Source organism: Diplotaxodon limnothrissa, linkage group LG20, assembly GCF_057381915.1.
Source record: "Diplotaxodon limnothrissa isolate DT_005_m linkage group LG20, D_limnothrissa_male_GT1.1, whole genome shotgun sequence".
Classification (NCBI taxonomy): Eukaryota; Metazoa; Chordata; class Actinopteri; order Cichliformes; family Cichlidae; genus Diplotaxodon; species Diplotaxodon limnothrissa.
In genome coordinates, this window is record NC_140615.1 from 31,708,037 (window position 1) to 31,735,551 (window position 27,515).

Below are 27,515 nucleotides of genomic sequence, written 5' to 3' on the forward strand. Positions count from 1 at the left end.
GACTTTCCTTAAGCCAGATTTGTCAACCAAGGCTTAGACTACCAGGGCCTATGCCCCCGACCACTGTCTAGTCCACAAAACATAGAACTCCTGCTGTTGACTGCAGGAGGGGAGTGTGGATAATTTCCCAGTCTTTCTAAAAGAGTATTTGTGAGGTCAGACACTGATATTGAACTAGAGAGCCTAAATTGCAATTTCTATTCTAGCTTATCCCAAAGGTTCTTGATGTGGGTGGTCCAATCGAGTTCTTCCACACCATACTCATCCAACCATATCTTTATGGACCATGCTTTGTGCACGTGGCCTTGGTCATAGTGGAACAGCCAAACTGTTCCCACGAAGTTGGAAGCATCAAAATGTCCAAAATACCTTATAATTCACTTCTTTAGCAGGCATCTATTCAGTGTATAGCACTGGAACAATTAATAGATGCGTTTTACTAGCCAAGCTTGATAGCTTTATATCTCTTTCTAGTATGGTCACTTGTTGGTGAGGCTCCCAAAATTATTTCTTCCATTTGCACCTTTGATCCAGGAGGAAGAAATTTCGTCCCAATGTATACTTGATTGTATATTGTTGGGTTGACAATAAAACTCTGCTTGACTTTATATACAGTCTATATGGTGAACATACCACTCTGACCCAAACGTTGCTAAAAACAGTCAAATAAATCTGTGCAGCAGATAGGCCCACACACAAAGACAATAAAAACAACATTTTTTTTAATGCTTATTTAAAAAAAAGTTTATTACTTTATTCTGGTAACCATTTGTTTTAGCTCATGAGGGACTCACATGACTCACCTTCGGCCGCTTCACTGTAAACTCATGGGATCGACCTACACAACAGTAAGATGAATGTGAATTATGTCGCAGTCTTCACGTATTCGCTCTCGATATCCCAAATAAAACTTTATCCACATGTTTACATACTTGTAAAACCATCCGCTTACTGCTTTATGTGAGAGAATAAGAAATTATAAAAGACAATGGAAAACAAAACAAAACAAGCTTTTAGAACTACCAGTAAGAAATCACTACAAAATGCAGTCTGGTTTTTTCAGTTGTGTCTTCGTTACAGAGTTTAACATTAAGCATGTAGTCTAGATACATTTATAGTAGAATAAAACGTCATATCTCGGACCTGTGGTCCTAACACTGACATAGGTCATACTCCAAACCATTCATTTTTCTAGTCTAAGTAGAATAATCTCAGCTGATTCGTTGCTGGAAAACAGTTTATACAATCGAACTGACAGGCTCACATAACTAACACCATGACATATTGTTGGTTTAAGCCAAGGAAGAAAAAAAAGTAGCAGTTTTGGTCCAGTCACAGCAGGTCTGAATAAAAGCATCACCCTCTGGATGCACTGAGTTGAGTCATCTGCGCTAAAATTTGTTGCTTTTCATCATCGTAGCTGAATTATTGCACTTCTTGCAGAGGAAGTGAAACAGAAGCAGTCCGCTACAGGTCTACTTGAGTCATTTTGAAATGAGGTCAACGGCACAATAACTCAGCAATATGCCTGCAATCAACAAATTGAATGAATATTGCTTTTTAAGTGGTTTGATATGTTGTTCAGTCTTCAGAAACAATGTTTTTCATCCGTTATACTAATGATATCCAGTGCTGTCATTTCTTTATACTACACCCCTCTCCACGATCAGCTCTGCCCGTTTCCACACATTAAAAATGTTTTCTGTGGCAGCGTTTTCAGTCCACGCTACCGTTTCCTGGAGCTGGTCCGACCCAGGCTGGCGGTGCTGGAGCGGCGACTGAGGATGGGCGTGGCAGCGGTGGGCGACGTCTCGTTGGGGCAGCCGTGCTGGAGCAAAATATCGATGCAGCTTTTGCTCCCTTTTTTCGTGGCCAGCATCATGGCCGTCTGGCCTTGGTTATCTTTCGCTTTCACATCGATTCCATACTGCAGGGAAGAGGCAAAGGACAGAACATGATATTTAAGCCTGTTTATTGATTAGATATTGATTAGATGATTGAACAGTTTGAAGTGAAGTGGAGCATACAGCTGAAAAATTATGTGCTGCTCCTCTTCTATTACTGTTGGACAGATTTTCTTTGATTTGCATAGACAGTATATAGAGTTAAGGTAATAAATAAGTCTAACCAGCATAATCATAATTTGATTTATTACTGATTTTTCAGAACTTGCTTCCCTGACGTTCAGTGTTGTCTATGATGACAGGTCATCAGATCTCAGGACCAACATTTAGTTTTTCTTAAACTAATTTGTTATTCAAACTGCTTTACTCGTTTTAACGTGCGCTGAGTGTCTGTTAACTCAGACTCAGTCTAGTAAGGGAAAATTATTCCATTACAGAAGAACTCCAGGGGTAGAGCACATTTATTAAATACCACCTGAACACTGTGGAGATCCCAGCACAGAGTCCAGGTGCACTAAAAACAGCCTGTCATCATTTCTTTTGAAGGTTACTGAAGTCAGCACATTCAGTGAAGAGGCCAGCTGGCAATACTGCGATTAGCAATGAGACAGTGTTCTTCAGCTTCAGTTCTTTTACATTAAATTGGATAGAATTGCAGTTTTAACATCACTAATGCTTGGCTGAAATTACACGCACATAGTTTTTTCTTTTTGATTGAAGTTTTTGGGTCAGCTGTTCACACAGGATGTGATTTCATTACCAAACACTATTGTAAAGTGATGAATATCTCCTGCATTTGATTGTAATCTTATCTATGCCACATGTCTGGTCAGATATTTGATGACAGATATCTATTGGCCTAGTTACAGCTCCTACACCCTTCACTATAGACGTCGACTCTGTGGGTTTTGTGGAGAGTCTGGCACACTGAGTGCTTATTATAAAGCCCTCAAACACGGAGTCTGCAGGAGTGCAGGCTTCTAACCACACTGTGCAAAGTACAGCAGCTTTTTAATGTCGTTATAAAAGCTAATAATGACAAACAAGAACAAACAATTTAATATTAAGAGGGCAGCATGTTTTTGAAATGTTGTAAGCACCTGAGAAAAACTCCAAAGGCACATCTGATAAGGGTATAAACTGGTGCAGATGCTGACTGAAAGTTCCTGTTTCCCTCAGAGAAAAAAGAGGCAGCTGCCAATATGACTCCACAGAGAGTAACACTCATCACAGAATGGCAAGGGTACGTGTCTGCAGAGGCATTCACAGTTTCGAAAGCACAGAAGAGTCCATCACTAAGCATTTACACGATCATGGTGTGCATGCATGCACACTTCTACCGGTCAGTTTTTGAAGTAGTTTATTCCACCCTTATTTCTTTTACTGTGATTTACAGGACTAATGAACTAGTCGTGTTGTTCTACACTCGTCATTGGGCCTGAGGAAATATGAAACCGATATGAATGAGTGTGAACACAAAGAAGATACGCACCCAGATGAGCAGCTGTGTCATGACCACATCTCCCAGCTGGCAGGCAGCGTGCAGAGCCGTGCGCGGCAGCGAAGGCGAGCCGGCCGGCGGAGCGTTGATTTGTTCTTTAGTGCTGTGGGCCAGAAGGAGCAGCAGCCTGGGCAGATCTCTGTCGGTCACTGCAGATAGCAGCCACACCGGCACACCATCCTCTGGAAGCTGCGCCCCTGAGGCCGGCACAAGAGGCGCCACAAAGGCTCGCTGTTCATACTTGGCACGGATCCATGACTCTCGCTCCTCTCTAGAAAAACAGAAACAATACAAAGGAGACACACACATGTAAGATTAGACACTCTTAGAAGCACTGCAGTGTAAGCAAATCAGAACTTTGCTTACATTTAAAACTTGACATATCTGCAGGTTTTTAGAAATTCCACCATGGGTGTTATTTGTTCACGTTTGTACACATTGGATATTGAGCGATCAGATTTTTACCTGCTTTCTGTTAGTTTATTTCTTGGGTCTGGGATTTGATTTTTCCCACAAGCACACGAAACCACCGACAACTTCTCTGCATCACTTTTGACTCCATATTTAACTATTTAAATAAATGTACATTAGATATGAGCAGATGCAGTTTAAGCATTTCATATATGTTTAATCACGAGTGCAAAAAAGTTCTGCAACTCCGGCCATAAAAACAAACAAAAAATAAAATGCAAAAAAAAAGGATTAAAATTTGTCTGATCTCCCCTTCAAAGCTGTCTCCTGGTGCACTTCCAGTACTCCTGTTAGAAGTCCTGCTCTAACTACTCGTGTCCATTTGTAGACTTTTTGTGGCCCGTAAATTTGCGCTTGCAAGTTTTAAGGGAGAGGCTGGCTTTTAGCTTTCAGTGAAAGGGCCTGAAGAAGATCGTTGGATCGTTGTCCAAATGAAATCTTTTTGATCACACTGTGATGGAAACCTGACAACATTATAATATAACATACAACAATATAATTAAATGGCTGTAACTAGGGTAAATTAAATAATATTACTCATTAATGTATTTACTTTTAGCCCTTCTGTGACAATGAATCAATTTTGATTTTGACTGATGAACCTTTTTTTTAAACCTACTAATAAACCTAATAATGGACATCAATGAGTTTTATTCATAATTTAAATCTCATTTAGTAGCTCTAAACACAAATGTAATCATTTGTGTACAAATCTGCTTAAATAACATATTTAATATTATTTCAGACTTCGTTATTATTCTAATTTATTAAAATGATTCTGTACATTTTTAATGTGCGACCGTGGCTCAGGGGGTTGGGAAGCGTATCTGTAACCAGAAGGTCGCCGGTTTGATCCCCGGGCTCTCTGTCCTGGTCGTTGTGTCCTTGGGCAAGACACTTTACCCTACTGCCTACTGGTGTTGGCCAGAGGGGCCGATGGCGCGATATGGCAGCCTCGCTTCTGTCAGTCTGCCCCAGGGCAGCTGTGGCTACAACCGTAGCTTGTGATAATGTGAGAGTGAATGAATAGTGGCATTGTAAAGCGCTTTGGGTGCCTTGAAAAGCGCTATATAAATCCAATCCGTTATTATTTTATCTGCTTAAAACTTGTATAGGGTGTACAGGAGTTTACAGCAGTTTTTGACGTGTGCTGTGATCTGGCTCCACCCACCGTGTCGCACTCGGTGTGGGTTTGGTCCGTCCTTGGGTGCAGCTCTCCCAGATGCTGTTGGCCATGTGGTTTCCGATGGCAGCCAGCACCTGTGTGAGCTCTCCCGGCCAGTCGTCCAGGTCCAGCGAGCGCACACGGGACAGGTGAGTCCCCAGGTTTCGGTGGATCCCTGAGCACTCGATGCAGATCAGCGCACCCAGATTGAGACTGGCCCAAGTGGGATCTACAGGATGGGAGAAGAGAGACTGCTTAGCAAGAAAAAACCATGAGCCAATGGCTGCACCACCACAGTCTGTGCATGGTGTGAATTATGCTCCAGAGTAAATGTGCAGCTGGCGGGAAACGTGCCAACGTTTAGGAACTCACTCGGTGCTTCGCAGTCCACACACTGACTGTTGCCTTTGGCATTTCGGATGGCCTGGAGCGCTACGGCCTCGCTCTGACTGCTCCTCCGCGCCTGCACAAACACCCATTTGCATCATTTATTCATATCCACACAAGTGTTTCTGTTTCATAAACAAGTGGTGCTTAAAATCCAACCGCTACCTCAGTAAACACAATGAATAGTAACACGCATTGATTAGAGCAGATTATGACACCACGTGGCATTAAAACTGCAAAACAAAGACATTTTAAATTGAACTATTTTTTAAAGTTAATAACATTTACTTTCTGACATTTTATTTGAGAGCCTTAATTTGGAGTGAGTAAATGTTTTCACTTAGAAATTCTGCTTTGGCACAAACAACTCATAGCTAACCGTCCAATCATGCAAGGCTTTGTAAAGATGCCAAAATAACTGCAGCACAACATGAGGATGTTTTAAAGATAGAGATAGCCACATGGACCAAACAGACGTTCTTGTAGTTTACAGAATAATCAGTCATGTCACTTAGACGCCAACATTAAATATACTCTGCTAATTTCCCCTAATGAAGACCATAATTTACCACAACTTGAAGCTATCAGCTGAGCCCATGAAGTCATCAGGAAAGTTTTACTGAGGTCAAAGATCAAACTATACAGCTTCTTCTTCTTTTTTTGCAACTGCAGGATTTTACAACTAATTGTAAAGTGAATCTTTATTGATATATACTTAGGTGTCATATATGTAGTAATTAAGGGCACAGAGGAGGCTGTCAGAGTTTGTCTTTATGAGGGTAAGAGTTAAGGACATCTGTTTAAATCAGTGCTATTTTCCCCCTCCTGTTTAGTGCATCATTCTCCTGGGTTTATATAGTTCCCTGCTTCTCTTCCCTACTTGCAGTATTAAAATGTTATGATTATATTTTAAACAAAACAGGAGAGCAGTTGTACGAGACGTATTCTGTGGTGTCACAGAAAGAGTGGATGATTTTAGAAACATTGTAATATGTAATTTATTTAAAAAACAAAAACAAAAACAAATAAATCTTTTAGACATACTTTTCCCATTAAGGTTTCACTCCAACAATTAAATTAAGATTGTGATGCATATAGACTACTGTAGGTTTGCATGTTCTTCACTTAAGAGCGCTTCCATTTGAAGTAATTTACCTGCAAAAATTCATCCACGAACCTTATCTTTCAAAACCTTTAAGTAATCTGCGCGGTAAATGCTCGTTTCCCACCCACCTGCCTTTTAAGAACCAACCTAAATTTTAACAGATTTGAGAACCAAAAGATTCATAAGGCTATAGTTCAGGGAAGTTTGGTTAATTTCCAGGGAAATCACCGTGCACATAACTCGTGGGCTGGATTTCTGGTGAATTTCTTTTAGGTTGCAAATATATAGCGCCTCTAAAAAATGTGTCTTCTTTATTGGAAAAGAGGTGTGAGACTGTGCGGGTGTGATTTGATCGGATATGACTGGGATCGGTGACAGCAGAGACTCAAGCACCATCAGATTTTGACTCAAGTGTTTTTAAAATTTGACCTGTATTCTTCCTGGCATAGCTTTCTTTTCCTGCTCTGCTCTCTGCCCCCACACTGCACTTTCATTCTGTCTTGCTGTGATCAGTCAATCAAACCTTCACGCAGATATCCAAAGGAAAAGTTCAAGAGCAGGGAACAGCTTGTGGATTCTATTTTTGCCGCAATATTCTTCTCTTTAAGCCTCCAAGAAATGATGTTTTTAGACAGCAAAATCATTTTAGTTTAGGTGGAAAAATGGTGAGAATAAGTACAGAATCCATTTCTGAAATGTGTTTTCTGTACATGTTTACCTTGTTTCTGCCACTCTCACAGGAACCAAGACTTGCCAGGATTTGGCTCTCTATAGCTGTGACCCACGAGTCCCTCTCGTCCATGCTCGGAGCCTCAAAGTGCCACGTCTGCCCAGTAAACGACACTATGATGAAGTCGGCATTCTCTTCCTCTGCGAAGAGAGGGTGAAGCCGGAGAAACATGACATGAGATTTGCTGCATTCGACAAACCGAGAGAATGAATCCATTGAACTTTCAGTCGGTGGAGGAAAAATGAATGAAAAGCAAAACAAAACAAAAAAGTGGTTTAGATTGAGACATGAGGACAGAAAAATCTTTGGGTTATTCACGCTGAGGGTAATTCAAACAAACAATGGGGTGTAGATTATGGATGTCAGGCACACAGGGAAGGAAAACAGTCAGAGAGCACAAGCTGTGTCAGCACCATCACCCTCACTTGTTACCTGTCTTATTAATGTTTCTCAAGCTACCAAAGCTCTTTAATTTCCACATTTTGCGTTTGGCTGCAGAGCGAGAGATAAGCAAGAGAAGAGAAAGAGGAGTGCAAGTGTTAGGAAAAAAAGGCAGATACGAAATATTCAGAGAAAGACAAGCACGTTTATTAATCTTTATCCACACAGAAGAGAAAGAACGGGAAAACAAGAAAAGTCAGAATATAAGCAAGTGTGTCTTAGTAGAAAGTAAAGAATATAAAAATCTCTCAGAACTAAAGAATAAAGATTTTATTTAGTTATTATTTTGAGTAAAATTGTTTCTGTATATATAAAGCAAATAGAAAACCCAATTTCTTATTTAACTTAAACTGTTAGCATCAGTAGTTGCGCCTTGTGGAATGATGATGTTACCTTCGGCTTGCCCGACGGCTGCATCCCCTTTCTGATTCATGCTCTTCTTCCTCCTGTTCTTCTTCCTGTCGCTCATGGGAGATGATTGGCTGGGATCTTTTCCACCAAACGAACCGGCTGTCGCTTCCAGGGCATCTGACATTTAGCGCAAACATAACAAAACATACATGACAGAATTGTTTTCAGTCGCAGCGGAGCTGAGGCTGCACCCAGAGTGTCTGAGCCGGCGATGGTGGCTGAAAGGTTTCATTCCCTGCGGTACGTACCGACACTTTGTGCTTTGGTGGACAATGAGGAGGGGCAGCGCTGAAGTCCTCGCTCACCTCCTTGAGGGGACAAACCGCCAGACCGGTCATCGGCAACGACAGAGAGGGTAGCTGGACACAACTGAGGAACTGATGAAGAGAGAGAAAGTGAAGTGTTTATGTACAATAGGCCATGTTTTTATGATCTTTCAGGCTAAGAAATGTAAATTTATTGTTATCTAAAGCTTTATTTTCAAGTATAAAATTCCAGGAACAAACATATGGAAGGAAGATAAAACTAGAACCTGCAATCTTTTTAATAGCCAGCAGAGGGCGACTCCTCTAGGTGCAAAAAGCAGATTGTATCAAAGGCCATGACAAAACTAGCATTTTATAATATTATGGTAACAGTTAAGAGTTAAAACGCATGATAAAGGAGGGTGTGTTTCAGGAGAAAGTAAACACAACAATCCTCGATTTCTTGGTCAGATCTACTCTAAATAAGTGGATTTATCAAAAAGATAAGAAGACATGTCCATCTTTTATATACAGTCTTCAAAGTATGGTCTATTTATCCTCCTAAAGAAGACGTACCTGTACTGGTGCTATCAGCGGCTGGCAGCTCTTTACTCAGCCCGTTGACTCCAGGTACAGCTCCAGGGGGGGCGGGCGAGGGGCCTGTCGGTGCGACTGCTCTTGGAGGACGTTTCCCGGGAACTTTAACAGTCACACGCAGCAGATCGATTTCCTTTCCATGGGTATTCTGCATGTAGTCCTGAAGAGGACAAGATGTTGCATGTTTTTAATCATCTTAGTGATCTGTAATGTTTTCCAAAACAGTCTTTAAGTCAGTCATGGGGGTTTTTTTTTCTCAAAAGGCCCTGATTTAAACAACTGAATTAAAATATGATGCAAATAGCATCACATCTCATGAATTCTGCTAGAATACCTAAATTTCTGTAGATGTAACAAATAAGAATGGGTCTTTCTTTCAAAAACCAATAACAAAAACAATCTAAAAGCATAACCGGTCCCTTTAAATGTGAAAAGCTGCAGATCTTCTCTCCCCCCTGCTCGTTTACTGTCGCATTGATCGGTGTTGTGGTGTTTTCTTACACTGGAGCTGGAGTGATAAGACAGCGTGCCATTGTTGGACAGGGTGACATATTTCTTCTTCCACTCCTTATTCAGAGAGCTCCCACTCCTCTTCCACAGGATGCCCTGTCAAAAGCATCAACCGGGGGTCGCATCAGTCACAGCAAACCACAGTCTGAATCTGCCTAAATTTAGAGCCGCCCCTTCAAAGTGTACCAGAAAGAGTTCGACAGCAATAGCTGAGAGCTCTTGTATTAATAGAACACCCTTGAGAAAGGTTGAAAAGGATGAAACAACAGACTTCTGTGCTGCTTATGTAAGACAAAATAAATAGACAAATGTATTTCTGTTCCCATCTTATTTCCGACAAGGGAATTGGCTCGTGTTATTGTTATAACTGCAGCGTGTAAATACCCCCATCACTGGATATTCGGCTTATTTTTGCTTGTAACGGAAACCAAACCTGTTTGATCGGAACGCCCCGCAGGCTGCTCAGGTCGCCTTTAGCGTCGCCACCTTTTTTGTCTGTGTCCCGGTTCTGCAACGAATCCAACAGAATTTAAAGTGTTAAAAAAGAAGAGGAGACGATTTAAGCGAGGAGAGTCAGAGGGGGGCGAATGGAGTGAAATGAGAATGAGATGAAGGAGACTAAAAGGTGTGAGACACGAGCAGTTGGAGGTGACTGACCTTGAAGAGCGAGGGGCGTCTGGGGATGCTCTTCAGCGAGCGAGCGTTGACGCTGCCTCCCCCGTCTCCCTGTGCAACTCGCAGCTCTCTGTGGCTCACCACAGGGGTGGAGGGGAGGGAGTAGGCGTAGCCGATACTGGGGCCATTACTGGCCTGAGAGGAGGAGGAATTGGAGGAGGAGGTGGAGGAGGTCAGGAGGTCAGGATGCAGGATGGGAATGGGAATGAGAAGAGATGGAGAGAGTGAGGATGGGGTGAAAGATGAAACAGAGTCACAAAAAGGTGATGATGAGTGACAACGTGAAGTCTTCAGTCGATCGGTGTGATTGATGGAAACTGATGGATGAAGAACAGGGCGGGCTGTGTTTTCATTGACTAAGCTAAAGTAATCAAACACGACACAAGCGTTGGTGTACACAACCTTAGATGATCCTTTGAATGTCATTTACATTTTAAATATCACGATTAAATCATATGTTCTAAATAAAAACAGGAAAATAGTAACAGTTGGAAGTCGTGTCCGATGTACTGTACTCTACAGGGTGGGCTCATTTTTAACATCAGTGCCTTGATGCCAGTAATAGATGAAGATTATATTTCTGAGATAAATATAAACGCATAATATTTGGAGTTTAGGTTTTATTTTTATAGTCACTGGGATATTTCCAGGGATAATGCTTTGGTCCACCAGCAACAATTTGTTAAATGTTAGCATTCATGTCTGTTTTATGATTATTTTCTATTTTACTTTGAAGTTCACATGTACTTCCTGTCTCTGTCTCCCCCTGATTCATGATTGTTTTCAAAGTAATCCAATATTTCCCTCTGAATATCACAAAAAACAAAACAAATATCTAACATTTAGACTTATGTACCTGAGTAAATGTATCGCTTCACACCACTGCTTAAAGCTACATAAGTTTTCAAAATGTATTTTTTAAATATACAATATATTTAATCCTCTTTTGATTATATTTGCGCTACAAATATACGAAGCCTTGAGGTTAATGCTCACTTCCACCTGCTCACACGATCAGTGAAAGTTCACTTACATGTCACATAACCTGAAACTGCTCAAGTGTCACTACTGCTGCAGGTCATCATGAAACAACATATTCAAAAATGAGAAAAAGGAGTTATGATTCCAAAAAACAGCAACATGATTTATTACTGTATGTTGCTCGCCAGAGGTGACTATTTTCCCGCAAACCTGCTCTAAGAGGAAAAATGACCCCAGTGTACAAAAACTGCAGTTCCCCTAATGGCCACTAGAAGGTGACTCTGGATGAGAGTCAACCTCCATTGACTCTCATGTTAAAGTGTCCATATTTGTATCATTGTGTAACGTACTTACAGTCTGACAAAGGACAGTTTGGGGTCTGGTCTTGGATTCTGGAGTTAGGGGCGTGGCTGCTTTGACTAACCTCTCCACCTGTAATACCGGTGCCTTTTGGAGCATGTATGCTTTATTTGCCTTTTAGCTCTAATTGGTGTCTTTTCTGTGCATTGCACCTGTACATTTTATCTATGCAACATGCGTACGTCACCCTTTTATCTAAATATGGTCACTTCTGGCTACAGAAAACAAAATGGCACCAGTCCAACAGCAGTATAAGCAACATTTTGTTATTACTCATGAAAAATAAATTTTGGATTTGTCTTTGAGCAAAATGTGATGTATTCAATGGACGTCCTTTAACATAAAGAATATTTGCTGATTAAGTAATCACTAAAGTTATTTTGATCCAGTCTGACGGTAAGTAAGTAAATAAATATGTGTGCCAAATTTCCTTGCAATGCATTTGGTGTGCTGCTGACTTACATCCCCAGAGTCTTTCTGCTAGCACAGCTTAAAACATGATCAGCTGGCATTAGAAGAACGGTGAAAGAGTGCTTTAATTTTGAAGACAGCATCAGCATAGCAACAGCAGAACACTTTCATCAGTGTCCTATATTTATCATGTCTTATGTAATATCTGTCTAGACCGAAAGAAGATTGTGTTTACTCAAACAGTCGACTAATAACTACCGAGAAGGCGTCACACCTGACAGTCATAGTCGCTGCTCTCTTTCTACAGTTCTTTAAATGTGCTCAACATGCTGAGCTTTTTGTTTTGTGAATTTAAAGAAGATGTAATCAGCAACGAGGGCCAAGAAATACTTGAATCAATAATTGAATCCGGACAAATAATTATCTGAAGTAGAAAATACATGATAGAATATCCACTCAAAAACATGTTTTGTCCCTGATAAACATGAAGCAAAATAATGTGATTAAATTTCAACTAAATATAAAAAAATCAAAGGTTTATTCATTCAGATAATTAATCATTGTAGAAAATAAGCTTAGATGATATGAATGTAAAACAATCACGTAAATTTCATTTGACCAGATTCTGTTAAATTTGATATTTTACTTTGAACATTTTATATGTAATCAAATTATTTAAAATCCACAATTTGGGATAAATATTTTTTGAGTGTGTGGTGGCAAGCAATCACTACCGTTATTTCAGGTATTGCAATTTAATTTACGTCTGCTTTTCAGAGGGATATATTGCACTATTAACTCACTGGGTTTACTTAATATCCACATTTTCATCTGAAACATCTGTAGTTGGTGAAAAAACTCATGCAGAAGAAGAATGTAGAATATATAAATGTATATCTCACAGCAAACTGTGTTGTGCTTTTTTCCAACAATGAAAAAAAAATCATACTTCTGAGAAACTAACTAGAAATTTTTATGCAATAACAGCAAATTCTGACAGAAAATATTTTTTTAAATGGCAAAGTCAAGCCTCCACAGTACACAGAATATTTTGTACGGTATATGTTTACATATTGTTCTTAACTTGAGTTTAGGTTTTATGTGTATTTGTTTGAATACTTTCATTTTCACTTATTTCTTACCAGGAAATGGTTACAGCACGTTACAGCGCTCTGTTTTATCCACATAAATTTAAGGATCTCACAGTTTAGCCAGCCTGGTTTTAAACACTGTGCTGTGAGACATACCTGTTACAGTGCACACAATAATTTACACATTATGGCATTAATATCAATATTATTAATGATCAAATAATAATATCTAATAGATGTAAGTTTTCAGTTAAATATATATTTATACACTTTTACATTATAGTTTCTTCCGCGTCTATGTGAAGTCAAAAGCACAAGATGCCTCAGTTATGAAGCGAGCTTTTTCATATTTTAGAGTAAAAACATAAATTAGATTATTGTCAGTCCAAAGACATTTGACATCATGCTCTAAACCTTAAAGTATAATAAAGTAGGAATATAGTACTAGGTCCTTTTAATGTGTAATAATAAAGGTCATCATTATAGAAACTGGTATTGTTAAGACATGGTGCCTGACCAACAGGATATCTGAAGGTGGGGGGGAAAAGGTGCCACTTCATTAGTTGGTTGGTTTGTGGCTGTTTCACAAACCAACAAAATTAGGAAGTGTGTTTAGTTAGTTTTGGTCCCACAACAGAAAGCTTTTATTATACACGACTCCTGGCTGGTGCATTAATGCCAATCTTATTATAAATAAATAGATAAATAAACCTTCGTTTGTGCAAAACGTAATTTTGCAGAAGATGCATGATATACCTTCAGGCCTAGCCACAGTGATTGACATGTTGCTACCCTGTGATGGTGATGGTGAACATTAAATTCTCCAAACCGGGTAGACCATCGTTGGATATTAAGGAGAAACTAGCGCTCAGTCTAAAACGACCCCATTAAAGAATGGTTTCTTTAGTCAGGAAGAAAAATCATCACATAACTGAGCGATATAAACAAGTGAACAAGTAAAAATTTATTTCAAAAGGAAGTTACCCCCAACACCTGCTGAGCATTTTTGTGAAAAGCTCTATGTGGTGAGATAAGATCTTCTACCACTAAGTTTTGAAAACGGATCTGTTCTGCTTACCAAACAAAAAACTGTTTCATTTTATTTACCACTTTTCTGCCACAGTTTCTTCAAAATGTGTAACACAAAGTCCACCGATCACATGCAAAAAGTTAGGTAGTTACTTAGAAAAAGGCTTGAAAATGTCAGGATTATCAAGATAAGGCTATCAGTGTGGTTTGTGTTTCATTAACCATTAAATTTGCAAATGCAATATGGGGTATCTCCTATGGGAGTGACCCAGCAGTAAAACCGAAAAAGGACGTGTTACCTGTCCAGGGAACGATGCTGATCCAGGTGTGGAGCCTCCCGAGTGACTGGGTGAGTTAGGCAGAGACTTGCAGGCCTGCAGTGCCGCCTGCTTCTTCTGAGCTACAATCTTCTGAGCAGCTGAAAAACAAACACTCAAACAGTTGAGTCTGTTTCAAATGTCAGTGTGTAAATAGTAATGGGTGGATATTTTTTAAATTTTATTTTCCTTGTGAATCACATCCTTAAGCCTGTTCTTTTGTTGATGCTGATATCACTTATAAAATGTGAGTCAGCTCACCCTCTGAAAACACTCGGTCAACGTTGAACCCGTAGGTGGCGCAGGTCTCGTAAAAGAGGGAGTGACGCACGTCAATACACAGCTGTCTGGCTCTCTGATCTTCAATCACGCGAGGGTTGGTGCTGCTGATTTTATCTAAAGAAAGAAACAATATCAACATTGTAACACCTGCTTGTCCCATAAGCATCTTCTTTTGTTGTGGATGTTAGGAACCCATTCCTATGAATGCAACTCGCTGGACACGTTGCACATCTTGGCAGTAATCCTTAATTCTTCATGGCATAGATTCAACTAGGTGCTAGATTCTTACTGTGCCATCTTAATGCTGAAGCAGAATTTCAGTCTCATTAGAGCATGTGACGACTGTCTGTTGTCCAGTTTTGGTGAGCTCGTGTACATTATAGCATCAATTTCCTGTTCCTAACTAACAGGACTGGCAACCAATGGGGTCTCTGCTGCTTCAAGGTTTGACGGATTGTGCATTTATCGAGCTTCTTTTGGACATTTTGATTGTATCGGGTGGTTATTTGAATTATTGCAGCGTTCCTATCAGCTTGCAGCAGTGACAATTTTCCTCTGAACTCTGGCAAAACATGGCATTTACACCCAGAGAGCTGCTAAGGGAGGAGACCCTGAATCCTCCCTTAGTTAGGCTGCAATAGGTGTAGGCTGCTGGGGGATTCCCATGATGCATCCCTTCAGTTACTCATTCACTATGTGTTAATAGACCTCTCTGCATTGAATAGTACTTGTTATTAATCTCTGGCTCTCTTCCACAGCATGTCTTCTATCCTGTCTTCCCTCTCTCACCCTAACCAGTTGCAGCAGATGGCCCCGCCCCTGCCTGAGCCTGGTTCTGCCGGAGGTTTCTTCCTGTTAAAAGGGAGTTTTTCCTTCCCACTGTTGCTTACTCATAGGGGGTCATGTTTGTTGGGTTTTTCTCTTTATTACTGTGGGGTCTACCTTAGAATATAAAGTCCCATGAGGCGACTGTTGTTGTGATTTGGCGCTGCATAAATAAAATTGAATTAAATTGAATTGAACTGCTGCTCACTGAATATTACAGTCTCTCATTAGTTAAGCTTAAATGCACTGAGTTCCTGTCATGTGACCGACTGATTAACTTAACTTAAGTTAATAAAGGTTTGGGCTCTGAATATTTGAGGGTACATGACTGATTTGTGCGTTTACCTTGTGTGCCGACCACTATGACTGGGATGTCTGAGCGGAAGGCGCTGAGCTGGCTGTAGAGCTGGTAGAGCTCCTGGAAACTGGCCTCATTCTCCAAGCTGAAGACCAGAATGACTGCATCAGCCCAGCTGCTGAACTGCAGGAGGAAAAGGATAGATGGACAGATGTTATCTTACTGTGCACTGATGGATGATGAAATGTGCAGTGTTACAGGTCTGTCACACTCACACACACAAACACACACATACACATCATCACAAAGAAGCACCTGTGCATCAGGTGGTCCAGCCTCCTCTCTGATCAATAATAAATGACTCTGACCATCCACCAGCACTTCCTTTTTGTACCGTCCACCTGTCAGGAACAGTGACAGTGACAGACAGGTTATTCAGCAGAGTGACACCCCGAGGATGAAGCCATATCACGCACCAGGTTTCTGAGGTTAGGGATACAAAACTCACGCACACAAGAAGCCACTTTTTAGATAGGATGTGCTTGTGTCTTACCATCAGGTTTCTCGACTGCGGAGTAACTGCCTGTGATGTATTTGTTTACCAGCGCCGATTTGCCACTTTTCAGACTTCCCAAAACACCCTGAGAGAAGGAGGAAGGAAATGCAGCACACACAAGTTGATTCAGGTTCAGCCTGCATGCACATTTACAGCACCATGCAGCAAATATAACTCTCAGACTAAATTAAAACGCATCAGACACAGACTTTCAGTTCCTCCATCGGATAAGCTTTGGTTCCTTTTAGGCAGTTTACACTGTCTGTTATTTAATCTGTATTTTCCACCTGTAGACTGCTTTGTCATCCACATATAGAAATGTGCAGCAGTGAGTAGGTGAAGATAATTCTGAAAGTGCTATAAAAGTGCTTCATTGTAATACAATCTGGTAAAAGTCCCGTGTTCAAAAATATACGGGGAAAGTATGATGCCCATTTTTAGCTCCATATTTTTATTTTTGGATTTCACTAGAGAGGCTTTGTACGATTCACTGCTCAGTACGAGGGCTTGGTGCAGCACCTCAGTTCATCTGGTGTCTGAAACAACCTGTATTGGCACTCAAAGAGCTTGGGAACCGCTCTGTACATGGTTCTAAAGCTCTTTGTGGCACATAACATTTCATGTGCTCCATTTTTTTAGCCAGACACACACAAGGTAAGGTAAGGTAAGGTAAGGTAACTTTATTTATACCTAAAGGCAAGGTAAATTTGCTTTACAGAAAAATGACAGCATTTGACATCCCTTTAAAAACACACATACCTAGTAAATATAGATAAAGAGAACAATCAATAACAATAACAATAAAAATAAAAATAAAAATGGCTATAACTGAACATTAGTTAATTTGAGATCAGCATTTATTCATTTAACCGTGTTTCACTTTATATTTTTCCCTTTTTTTAAATCCTTAACTGCTTCAAGCCAACTTCCTTCTGATTGGCTGCCTCTCATAAACCGAAGGTCTGGATGGCAGGTGGGCGGAGCTTCTGGGCTCACTGGCAAAGTCTCAAGTCAAGTTGTTTTTTAGTCAGAAAATAGAGCTACTTTTTTAACATGGCGACCAAAAAAACCAACAATGCAAAAAGTGTTGAGTGTTTTATTTTGCCGGAGGTTTCTTCCTGAGTTTTTCCTTCCCACTGTCACAGAGTACTTGCTCATTTTTTAGGAAAACTAAAGCAACTTGAGGCAACTGGTACTGTGATTTGGCACTATTTAAATACAATTTAATTTAATCTTTTTCTAAACTAAACCCAGTAGTTTTTATGATTAAACGTGACCAGATAATTTTGGCTAAAGTGTGAAAAATATGTAGCATACGACTCAAACTTGTGAGTCTGGTGTCGGCAGGGAAATGAATCGCTATCACAGCCCCTTTGGCCTTCAACTGGGAATTTTTTTTAAATTGGAAAACAGGAATTTTGTTTACATGGACCTGAGTCAGTTTATATGAGAGCGGACAGACAAAATGTTTAGGGATATGAAAATAAAGGTGGGAATTTTTAGGTGCAGGACTATGAATCAGTGGTCATAATTATATAATAAAATATCGTTAAAACCACTTTGTGTTCTACTGCCTAGAGTGAAGACAGGTGTGCGGTGGCAACCTTAGTATCTCTCTGAGAATGTAGGTAAATGTACTCATTGTTTTCTTGGGTAAATCTAGTTTTGGGACAAATTTTCAGAGCTTTTTGGACTGTCTTTTTCTGTTGTGATTTGTGATCCTGTACAGGGTTTATGGCCTTAGTGACCAATGAAATAAAGGTTTTGGATTTTTACCCATTCATTTATTTGGGAGGTTCAAAATCACGGCCCTGAGCTGTTGCCCAGATGGTTGCTGAGTTGCAAGACATGCTTCTGTCACCGCTCAGGTTACACACTTCATGTCATGTCATTTCTACTAACACTCAAAGGGGGTGAACAAAATTAAGATTTTCCATTAAAGCCAAAGTACTACCAATATATACATGAGCAAGTATTTTCCACCAGAAAAATCAATTAGCAGCTATTCTGATACTTATTTTCTTGCTAAAATGCCCGTTGTTAAAGATTCCGGCTTTTCTGCTGTGAGGACTTGTTCTCTTCCCTTTTCATTACTTTAATAGTTTCCTTTGTTTAAACAAAAAAGGGCATTGTTCACTTTGGACTGTGGGAAACTGCGAGAAGATTTTCACACCATTGTCTGAAAATTTGCAACTCAAATGAGAAGCTAATGAGCATCAGCATCCATTATGAAAAACATGATTAGTTACAGTTAAAAATACCGACCAAAACAGTAAAATGCCGTTTAAATGAACTCATCAGCAAAAACGGTTACAAAATAAATTAACATGATGTTAGTCAGAGGGCTTGTTTGGCTATTTGAGTGTTTCTACTTTTAATATTTGCCATGCTCACAGAACATTTTAATCCAGGCTTTTTAATTGTTATTTAGCATCACTGCAGTGCAATATGAGTACCTCTACTTAATTCACAGGTACATTTAGACCCTTTTTAGAGGTCCTCAAGTGCTAATTTCAGTGATGCAGATTTAAAACAGACTTTAACTAAAATATAGCAAAGTACAAATTGTTCTGATAATGTGGGGACATTACTGTGTCTGCTTATTTTTATTAGTTCTCTAAAGAGTGTCAAACACGTTCACTAATATAGCTTAAATTACCAGAGATTATTAGCTCATTTTAACCTTCTGATCCACTAATCAGGCTGGTATATTGCGAGTTGCCAGCCAAGGAGCTGATGTGTATTATTATTTTAGTTTGTTAAAAGTTTCTATTCCTATTCTGATCAAATTGGGCTTCAGTGTTTGTTTACAGTACAGCTGATATGGTTTATGTTTAAGGTTACAGTTTCTCTCATTTTTTCACTGCAACATTTAAATTCACCAAGAATTATAACGCTGCAGCTTCTGTTTTACACACATTCATCGATGATGATTTCACATAACTAAACAGTCTGCTGTACTGTTGTCGATTGTGCATCTCCCTCTTGCTCTTATATTTTTGTCATTTTCTAGTGTCTAGTTGAGTGAGGAGGATGGAGAGAGGGGGGGGGGGGGGGACAGAGAGGTTGAAGAACGCGAGACCAAAAAGTGAAGTTAGCTGGAAAAACAAAAGTAGTTTTTCATGCAAGTCGTGGAGGCTTTGTGTGTTTTCCAGTAGCACACAAGTCTGCATACTAAAAGGAGGGCTTGTACAGTTTGAATTAAAACACTTTAATATAAAACAACTCTATTACCAGTTTGCTTTGTGTACAGGTCTGCAGACTGGCAGGGTGATTCCCCAGTGTCTGTACTGAATAATGATATTTTAAGTGCTTGATGATTGGGTGGACTGCCTCTATGTGATTAACAGACTGAAATAATGTTTCTTATCTTATCTGCTTTTTCACAAATGGTTCTTTAACTTCCTAAATGACTGTATCTTTGCCTAAAGGCTCCACCCTTAAACGGGTCGATTAGATTGAACTCTCTGACTTTTCACTCTAAAAAGTAGTACTAGTTTCACTCTTAGACACTACAAAAGGTCATCCACTTAACTAGGCTGCTTCTGAAGGTAACATTGTAATGTTTATCCAATTGAACTGAGGTTTGCAAATGTGGAAACAACATGTTCCATTAATATTAATTACAGTGCACTGCATGCATGACATTATGAGTGGAAACTGAGGTTTGACCCTACGCTCGCCCCTGACTTAGTTTAAGAATTTGAATACTTCCTCTACTCTGCACAAACGTCCTGCCTAGTTTGGAAATTCATTCCTGCAGACAGAACTCGGGACTTAAAAAAAATCATCTTTACCTTTTTAAGCTCGTAATATCCAACAGATCTCTGCTGACCTGCTTTTCACGGTCCTTGACTCTTGTACAGTATTTTTGGTTCCTGTTTTGGTTTCTTTGATATCTATTCTCCTTTCTTATGTTTCTGAACTTCCTGTTATCTGTTACCCTTACCTCCCCCTGACTTGTCTTTTTTTTCAGAGACAAGCGAAGCGTTTTCCACTTCCTGTTTTATTTTGGTAACTGCTTTTTGTTCTGTGCTGCCTCTGCTTTTCTTTTCATTCTAACAGTGTCAAAGAAACATTTTTTTATTACCTGTACATTGAGTACACTGAGTATGGATTCATTTGGTGATGCTGGCATGGTACGGCTCAATAAGTCACATATATAAATGAGATTCCTGCAGCAGAGAAACGATTTCACACTTTTTTCATCTGATTTTAACCAAAAACTCTGAACCTGTTGCACATCAGGTGATGTCTTCAGCATCAGTTACCGTGGTGATCTAACAGGTAAAGAGAGAGCCACTTTTATGACACTGAAAAATCGGACTTTAAGCTCTTTTAGCTGGCTAACCCATCCCTCCAGTTTACCTGGTGCTTGTTTTGGATTCCTGCTTTGTTTCCTTTGGTCTTTGCTAATTTTTGGATTTTAATTTGCAGCTTTTTTGTTATTTTGTTTCCCTCTTTGTCCTGGATCCCGAGGATCCTCTCTCATCTCAAATTAAAATCTCAGATTTAGGTTAGAGGTATGTTGTACCAAAAACTGTGTAATTTTAGTATCTGTTTAACACACCAGAAGAAGAATCTTACAGCAGAACACAAGATGTGACATATTTTGTTTCTAAAAGTCTTCTCTTCAAAGTGGTTCACTGATGATTGTTTCATTTTTCATTAAATATATATACATATACACATATATCTTTTTGCATTAGCCTCATCTCCAATACAGATAATTAACTATAAATTACTGTAATAGATTCCTCTTTTTCTAATGCTCTGGCAGTGAAGGGGGTTTTCTCACCAGTCTCAGCTCAGGGATGGATCTGCTCAGCGTCCACTCCTGGCTGTTGGCAATATTTACTAGAGAGAGAGACAGACAGGGACAAACAGTCAGCGAGGCGGTGACACATCATTTAGATTACATACAGTAAAAAGGGCAGCCATCTTAACAGCCTGCAGGAGGGCAATAAATCACACAGCTGCTGCGTGACTGGCCTCACGTGCGGCCTGGCAGGTCGCCTTAATGAATATAACCTTTCAGTCACGATGGGGGATCCAACAAGGTGGAGCCACACCGCTCTTTATCCACTTTGCTCTCCCCGTGCTGGAAATGACGGGCAGCTGTGCGCTGAGCGATGGAAACCTTTAGTGTTCAACTTGCTGCTGCTCAAAGATGTCAGGCACCTTTTTAGGTTTGAACTAAAAGAAATTACAGCTAAATATATTTATACTTGACTCGTGATGAAATTATAACCTGGACACATGTGGAGGTGAAACAGCTATAAATGGCGTATGAGAGAAAGTAAAGTATGATCACCAAAATAGAATAACTTCAGTGACTCAACTGCTTTTCTGCCTGACAGCTGGCACAGTTTCTACCAAGCAGCAGCATCCAGAGGTAAACAACAAACAAACAAGAGTGCCAAAAAACAGTGATTCCTCTAATGAACTGCCTGCAAAACCAATTAGTTCCCACAGAGCCCCCACCAGTATTAACTGTACGGTCATGAAGAAAATCATGTTTACAGCCAGATATGAAAATAAACAAATAAATAAAACATTTTGGTCTGTTTAGCTGATTTCTGTTTCAGTTTTTAGAGGTCTTTGTCTTGTTTTCCCCCGTCTTCCTTGTTTAGTGTCAGCCCTTGTGTTTCAGTGCTCTCCTATGCCCTGTTTTGGTTTTACTACCTGCTTTTTGTTCCTTTCATCTGCTTTGTGATTGTTTGTTTGTGCCTTATGCCCTCATGCCTCTCGTTTTACAATCAGCCTTCTGTCTATACATAATCTCCGCTCTCCCTCTGTCACTGTTGGATTGTCTGCTTGTCTTTTGTGGATTTCTGTGTTCCTTATCTTCAACCCCTTGTGCCTTAAAGGGCTTGTTTGGGGGTTTTTTTTTAACCTAATGTTATTATCTGGACTTATTATAGGCAATAAAACTGCCTTTTTGTTTTAACATGATATACCTAAATTCTAGTATATCACCAGTTTGGATTAAACTTAGGGGTCTGGCTATCTTAAATGACCGGTGTGCAGTTGCTACCTGTCTGCTAAGTGAAGCCACTGAACTGGAAATCTACACCAAACTTCTGCCTTATGGAGCATTTTTAATGGTATTAACTGAGAGATAATGTGACCTGCTGCGCAAAGTTTGTGTATATTTTATAAGTCTGTCCATCTTCGAGGCTTTGAGTCCAAGTTCAGTGGGACACGATACAGTGACTACATTCATATATTAAATAGTTTGTTTTAAAGTTCTCAAATTTAAAGGAAGGTTATCATTAAAACTAAAACTCATAATCTATGCATGTATCTGTCTAAGTCATAGAGAGTCAAGAGACCAAGATCATATAAATGTCTGGTTTGTTTGGTCAACAGCCCAAAATTCCAAAAATCCAGTTTTCACTTTATATAAATAAAATAAAATGGCAGGAATTACTGGATAAATAAAATAAATATGAAAAGTTATTTGGGGTTCCTTTCCTCTTCAGCGACTTACCTAATCGACTAATTCTAAAATCATCAGGGGCCAATTTTAGCTGCAAACTTGGCTTGAAATTGTGTCTGTGATTGTGGCACACAGTCGTCTGCAGTGGTTCGGTCGCAGACAGCTGTGCCAGCGTTCCTATTGGGCAAAAGAGGTGGCATACACCCGATATGATGCGATGCCAACACCCAGAAACCCAGCTGCAGCTCCAGAGCCATTGGAGGGAAAGACAGACAGAAAAATTGATTCATAGACATAAAAAGCATCAGTGGCCAGTTTAGGTGCTCTGTCTGGGAACCCATCAGTGCTTGCCTAATGACCTATCCTCTGGGGGCAGCGGCTGATGTTTCACAGCTTCCGGTGTAACCAGCAGATGTTTCGAAATCTGATAGTTTGCCCTAAAGTTCCCGTTTCACAGACTGCGTGTGATTTCACAATTTTACTATGAATGCAGACATCAAAGGGAACCTACTAGGCTTTCCTGTATTTTTTTTTTTTTGTCATACTGTTACGATGGTGGATTTGTATTAAACATGGCCAAGTTTCAGATAATTACATCAGTGTGGCCCTTTTATGGTCATCTCACTTTTAGCCTATCAGAGATCACAGAGGTTATAGGGAAGGGAAGAGAGCTAAGGGTTTGTTTCAGGCTGCAGACAGGTCAAATGCTGGTTTCAGCATTGTACTTGGCTCAAAATGCTCTTTTTTCTCTCCACTCTCCTCATGGATTGTTTACCTGCATGCAGCCAAACCCAGTCAAACATGTTTGGTTTATACGGCTCAGACAACAAACAGTAACCAAAAAAGACCAAACATTGCTCACAGATATCTGCAAACTCACATGCAGATACAGAGTGTGTTTACAAAGATTAGAGGAGTGAAACACGACAGTCCTGCAGTAACACCTCATAAAAAAGGATTTACTGAACGACTGTCGTGTTAGACTGGATTCATATTTTTGTTAGGTGTACAATAGAGTCTGCTGACATGGTAGCAGCTCAGATTGAGTGCACTGTAATGCTAAAGCCAGGATAAACATGCTCACGGTAGCAGCATTAATTCTGATGTTTAGCAGGTGTCAAGCAGGCTTAGTTGACAGGTAGCACTCTGGACTGAAGCCGTGATGCCATTAATCCTGCACACGCTTTGTAGAAGTTTAACATCTCCATCTCATCAAGGTGGTTATGACTCTTTCTTTGTTAGCAGGAGAAAAGTTATGGAGTCCTTTGGACGACAGTTTTAGAGGCGGGGTCTTGCCCAACTTGGAAATTATTAACTTTTGGACTTTATGGACACATATATGCAACAAATTGAAAAACAACTGGGAAATATTGTCTTGATGCACAGTGTGGAGGACATTTTCAGCCTTGGTGGAGGTACATAGTCTTAGGCTATTCTTTTATAGATATGAGCTTTGTCTTGTTAGCCTCAAATAGTCCGATAAGATTGAAGATGAAGATCTGGAGGCTGAAACAGTGATGACTGTGGTGGCTGATGGAGATCAGTACACACAGCTGCAAAGCTGTCTGCACAGGGCTCCATCTCCATGGTTAAAAAAAGTTTTACACTTCTTCTTGCTGTGGGTTGATTGTAGAATATCTTGGTTCGCAACCAAGATTGCTGCAGAGTGGCTTTCCTCTCAAACAACATTGAATCTTCAGCTTCAAGGACCACTAATGCCTCTACAAGGTTTTTCAGGTTTTATAACGGTAGGCATTAGTCTTGATTCAGGAGCCATGCTGCCTGTGTTCTCCTTTTTTGTTTTTTGTTTTTCTGATAAAGAAAAAGCATTTATCAGAAAATACAAAGCAGGAAAGGAACTAGAGGAAGACAACGGGAGAACGGGAGGTTTTGGCAGACTACCCTGATAGATACACTGCCCATTATCCTCAGTGTGAATGTGTGATGTGTCCTTCAAAAACAGATGATGATTAAACTCAGGCCTGGTTCTAAGTCTAACACTACACACAGCGATGATGTGTTTCACATGATTAAAAAAGGCACTTACACACGAGCTGCCAGCTCCCTCAGAAAAAGGCCAACTCCTACCACACACACACAGACTTTGCATGTCTTTGTCTGTCTTTCTGACTCAAAGCTCTCTTTATGGCCTGCTGCTGGTGCCAAAAACGATCAGACAATGTGATCCTTCTGCTGCTTCGACACACACATGCCTACGTAAAGCCAATTATCCTCAGTACCCTCTCCAAACCAATCACGAGTGATCCCTCACATCCCTTGTGTGCAGCCTGTAGCTGACATCCAAAACTTAATTCTGTTTTTAGGAAATTTTGTCTCTCAAGCATGTGTCACTGCACACAGACACATACATGCACACACACGCACACACACACACACCTCCTCCACCCTATGTTTCATCAGGCTCTATAGCAGCAGCAGCAGAAGCAGCAGTCCTGCCGGTTGCCATGGCAACACTTCCTCCTGCCTTGAGTATGTGTGTGAATGTGTGTGTGTGTGTGTGCACGGTCGGCGAGGCTGGTCTGACTGTTTGAGTGAATCCACAGTGTGCATGTGTAACAGTGTGAATACACAATGAGTGAATGAATGCATAAACACACACACACACACACACACTCCCTCGCTCGCTGGCTCCCACAGGCCGACACTCGCTTCGTCTTTGAGCAAACATGTTGGTGAAAGAGATGCACTGTTGTACGCTGCAGCCACTCAACTCACAACCCAACAATCCTGAAGCTTAGAAAAGGCACACGCGAGGTTCACACATGAATTTAAATTCAACCTGACGGAGACAAAGAGGGTGAGAAAGAAGGTGCAAAAATAAAAAAAATCAAGCTCCTTATAGTGGCAGATCATGCAGTGGGTGGACTATCAAAGACAGGATTAGAGATGTTCTTGATTCGCTGTGAATCCTCACTTCCCTTTTTTGACGTGGGTGAACGAATATCATCTTATGTCTTTCCTCTTTTCTAATCATTCCAGCTTTATGGAGCGACGCAATCCGACCACCAGCTCCTCTCCCTTTTGGCTTCATTAGGAGACTTAAAGCCATGCTGGGAACACTGCTTAACTGTGTGTGTGTTGGGGGTGTTAGTGTCAGTGTTTGTGCGTGCAGATTACCCCTCTAGCGATGTGAAATTGGCCCCGCGCTCTGAGGGGAATTAGGTTAAAACTGTCCAAGATGATTCTATTGTCAATCCTCAGATCAAAGAACTTCATCTATCATCAATTTGCAGACGCACATGGCTTTGGGGAAACGTGACAGTGTTAAAGCCTGCAGATAGATTCTGTGCAGGCTTCTTTAAAAAGATCAACCCCACCCCACCCAAATCATTTCTAATGGATGCCCGTGCACGGATGAAGGGGCTAGGCTGATAAATGTTTGGCTGCATACAGGAGTCCCTGTCTGAAGGATGGATTTGAAGTTGAAGAGGTGACAGTGATGATGTGTTTGTGACCTCCTACCTTCCTCCTCACTGGAGTCTCTCTGTATATAGACGGGAGGCGCTGTGGAGGATGACCCCGCTGCCCCCGAGCTGCTCTTTGTGAAAATGCCACTGATGAACTTGAGCATCTTTCTGTCTTTAGCAGAGCCTCTTTGGCCCTGCTGTCCTTGCTGAGCTTCTCTTGCCAGGCCCAGGTCTTCAGAGAGGCTGTTCAGGTCACTGTTATCCAGCGTGCGGCTTTTGCCTTTGCGAGCCGGTTTGGGGGCCTGGGTAGGAGGTGCAGGTAGGGAGGTTGAGCCGCTCTTTAGCCTGTCCTTTCTGGGGATGTCTCTCATCACTGCAGCCATGCCACCTCCAATCTCCAGCTGTATTCCAGTTTGAGCCTCATCCTGCAGGTCCCGCCATCCTTCGGTCCTGCTCGCCTCGGCCCAGGAGGCCCTGCAGGGGCCTGGCGAGCGCGTCGTCACGCGGCAGTCCTTGCGATCGAGGCTCTGGGCTGAGGTAGGGCTGCGTTCTCTACCCTCCCGGGAGTCGCGGCCGCGGGTGGCCACGCTGCTGTGAGACTTGAGCAGGCTCACGGGCCGCTGTCCTGCAGGGCGGATAGGGAGGCTGGTCCTGGTTGGGGTGCGGCTGGGCTCGGCCACCTCCATAGGGGGTGTTGTGGTTAGAGATGGAGACCTGCATTGCTTTGCCTCTGGGCTGGAAAACGGCTTCTCGACTACGTCTGCTGACTTTGTCTTCTGAATCGTGACTCTCTCAGCAGGTAAGGGGATAGAGAGGTTGCATGGTGGCTTTTCAGCCACTTTACTGGGGACATTTGAGGGTAGTTTATCTGTCAGAGGGCTGAGGGATCTCCTCTCTCCTTCCTTGAGTTCATCAGTGCCCCCTTTCACAATGACAGCATCTTCAGCTCTTTGTGGTTCCCCTAAAACCACTCCAGCTCCATTTTCAGTCCGTGTGGAAGCTCCACCTTCAGCTTCCACTCTCTCATCTCCTGGTCTGGCCTCCACCTCCTTCCCCTGGTTGCTGTTCTTGGCCTCATCTCCATTCTCTTCCACAGCCTCTACCTTGACCAGGGTGAGGGAAATGAGGTAGGTGGTGCGTTGCTGCAGGGCGCCGCCTCCGCTCATGTGGTCAGGCTTCAGTAGACACACAGTAGATGAATGAAACCAGACAGAGCAACATGAGCAACTGACGCTTTTCCAGCGTGTTCGGATGTGAAACAATCTGACGACACGACAAGGACGAAAAACTTACACGGAGGAAGATTAAGTTTCTCCTCGGAAGACACAACAGCAGAGAGACTCTTGGGCTCAT

At 41.1% G+C, this 27,515-nt stretch overlaps 1 protein-coding gene across 1 annotated transcript; it reads right to left on the reverse strand.

The window, feature by feature from the left end:
- Positions 1 to 1,640: 1,640 nt before the first annotated feature.
- Positions 1,641 to 27,515, reverse strand: agap2 (ArfGAP with GTPase domain, ankyrin repeat and PH domain 2). The gene is made up of 20 exons (XM_085344040.1): positions 27,456 to 27,515; positions 26,218 to 27,337; positions 21,091 to 21,149; positions 16,290 to 16,377; positions 16,052 to 16,137; positions 15,784 to 15,919; positions 14,593 to 14,727; positions 14,314 to 14,432; positions 10,125 to 10,277; positions 9,901 to 9,975; positions 9,459 to 9,563; positions 8,937 to 9,117; positions 8,364 to 8,492; positions 8,098 to 8,232; positions 7,696 to 7,755; positions 7,252 to 7,403; positions 5,414 to 5,504; positions 5,048 to 5,270; positions 3,397 to 3,676; positions 1,641 to 1,927 (listed from the first exon to the last, which is right to left on the reverse strand). The coding sequence occupies exons 1-20, from the start codon at positions 27,513 to 27,515 to the stop codon at positions 1,727 to 1,729; spliced, it is 3,588 nt and encodes a 1,195-aa protein (XP_085200166.1). The 3' UTR covers positions 1,641 to 1,726.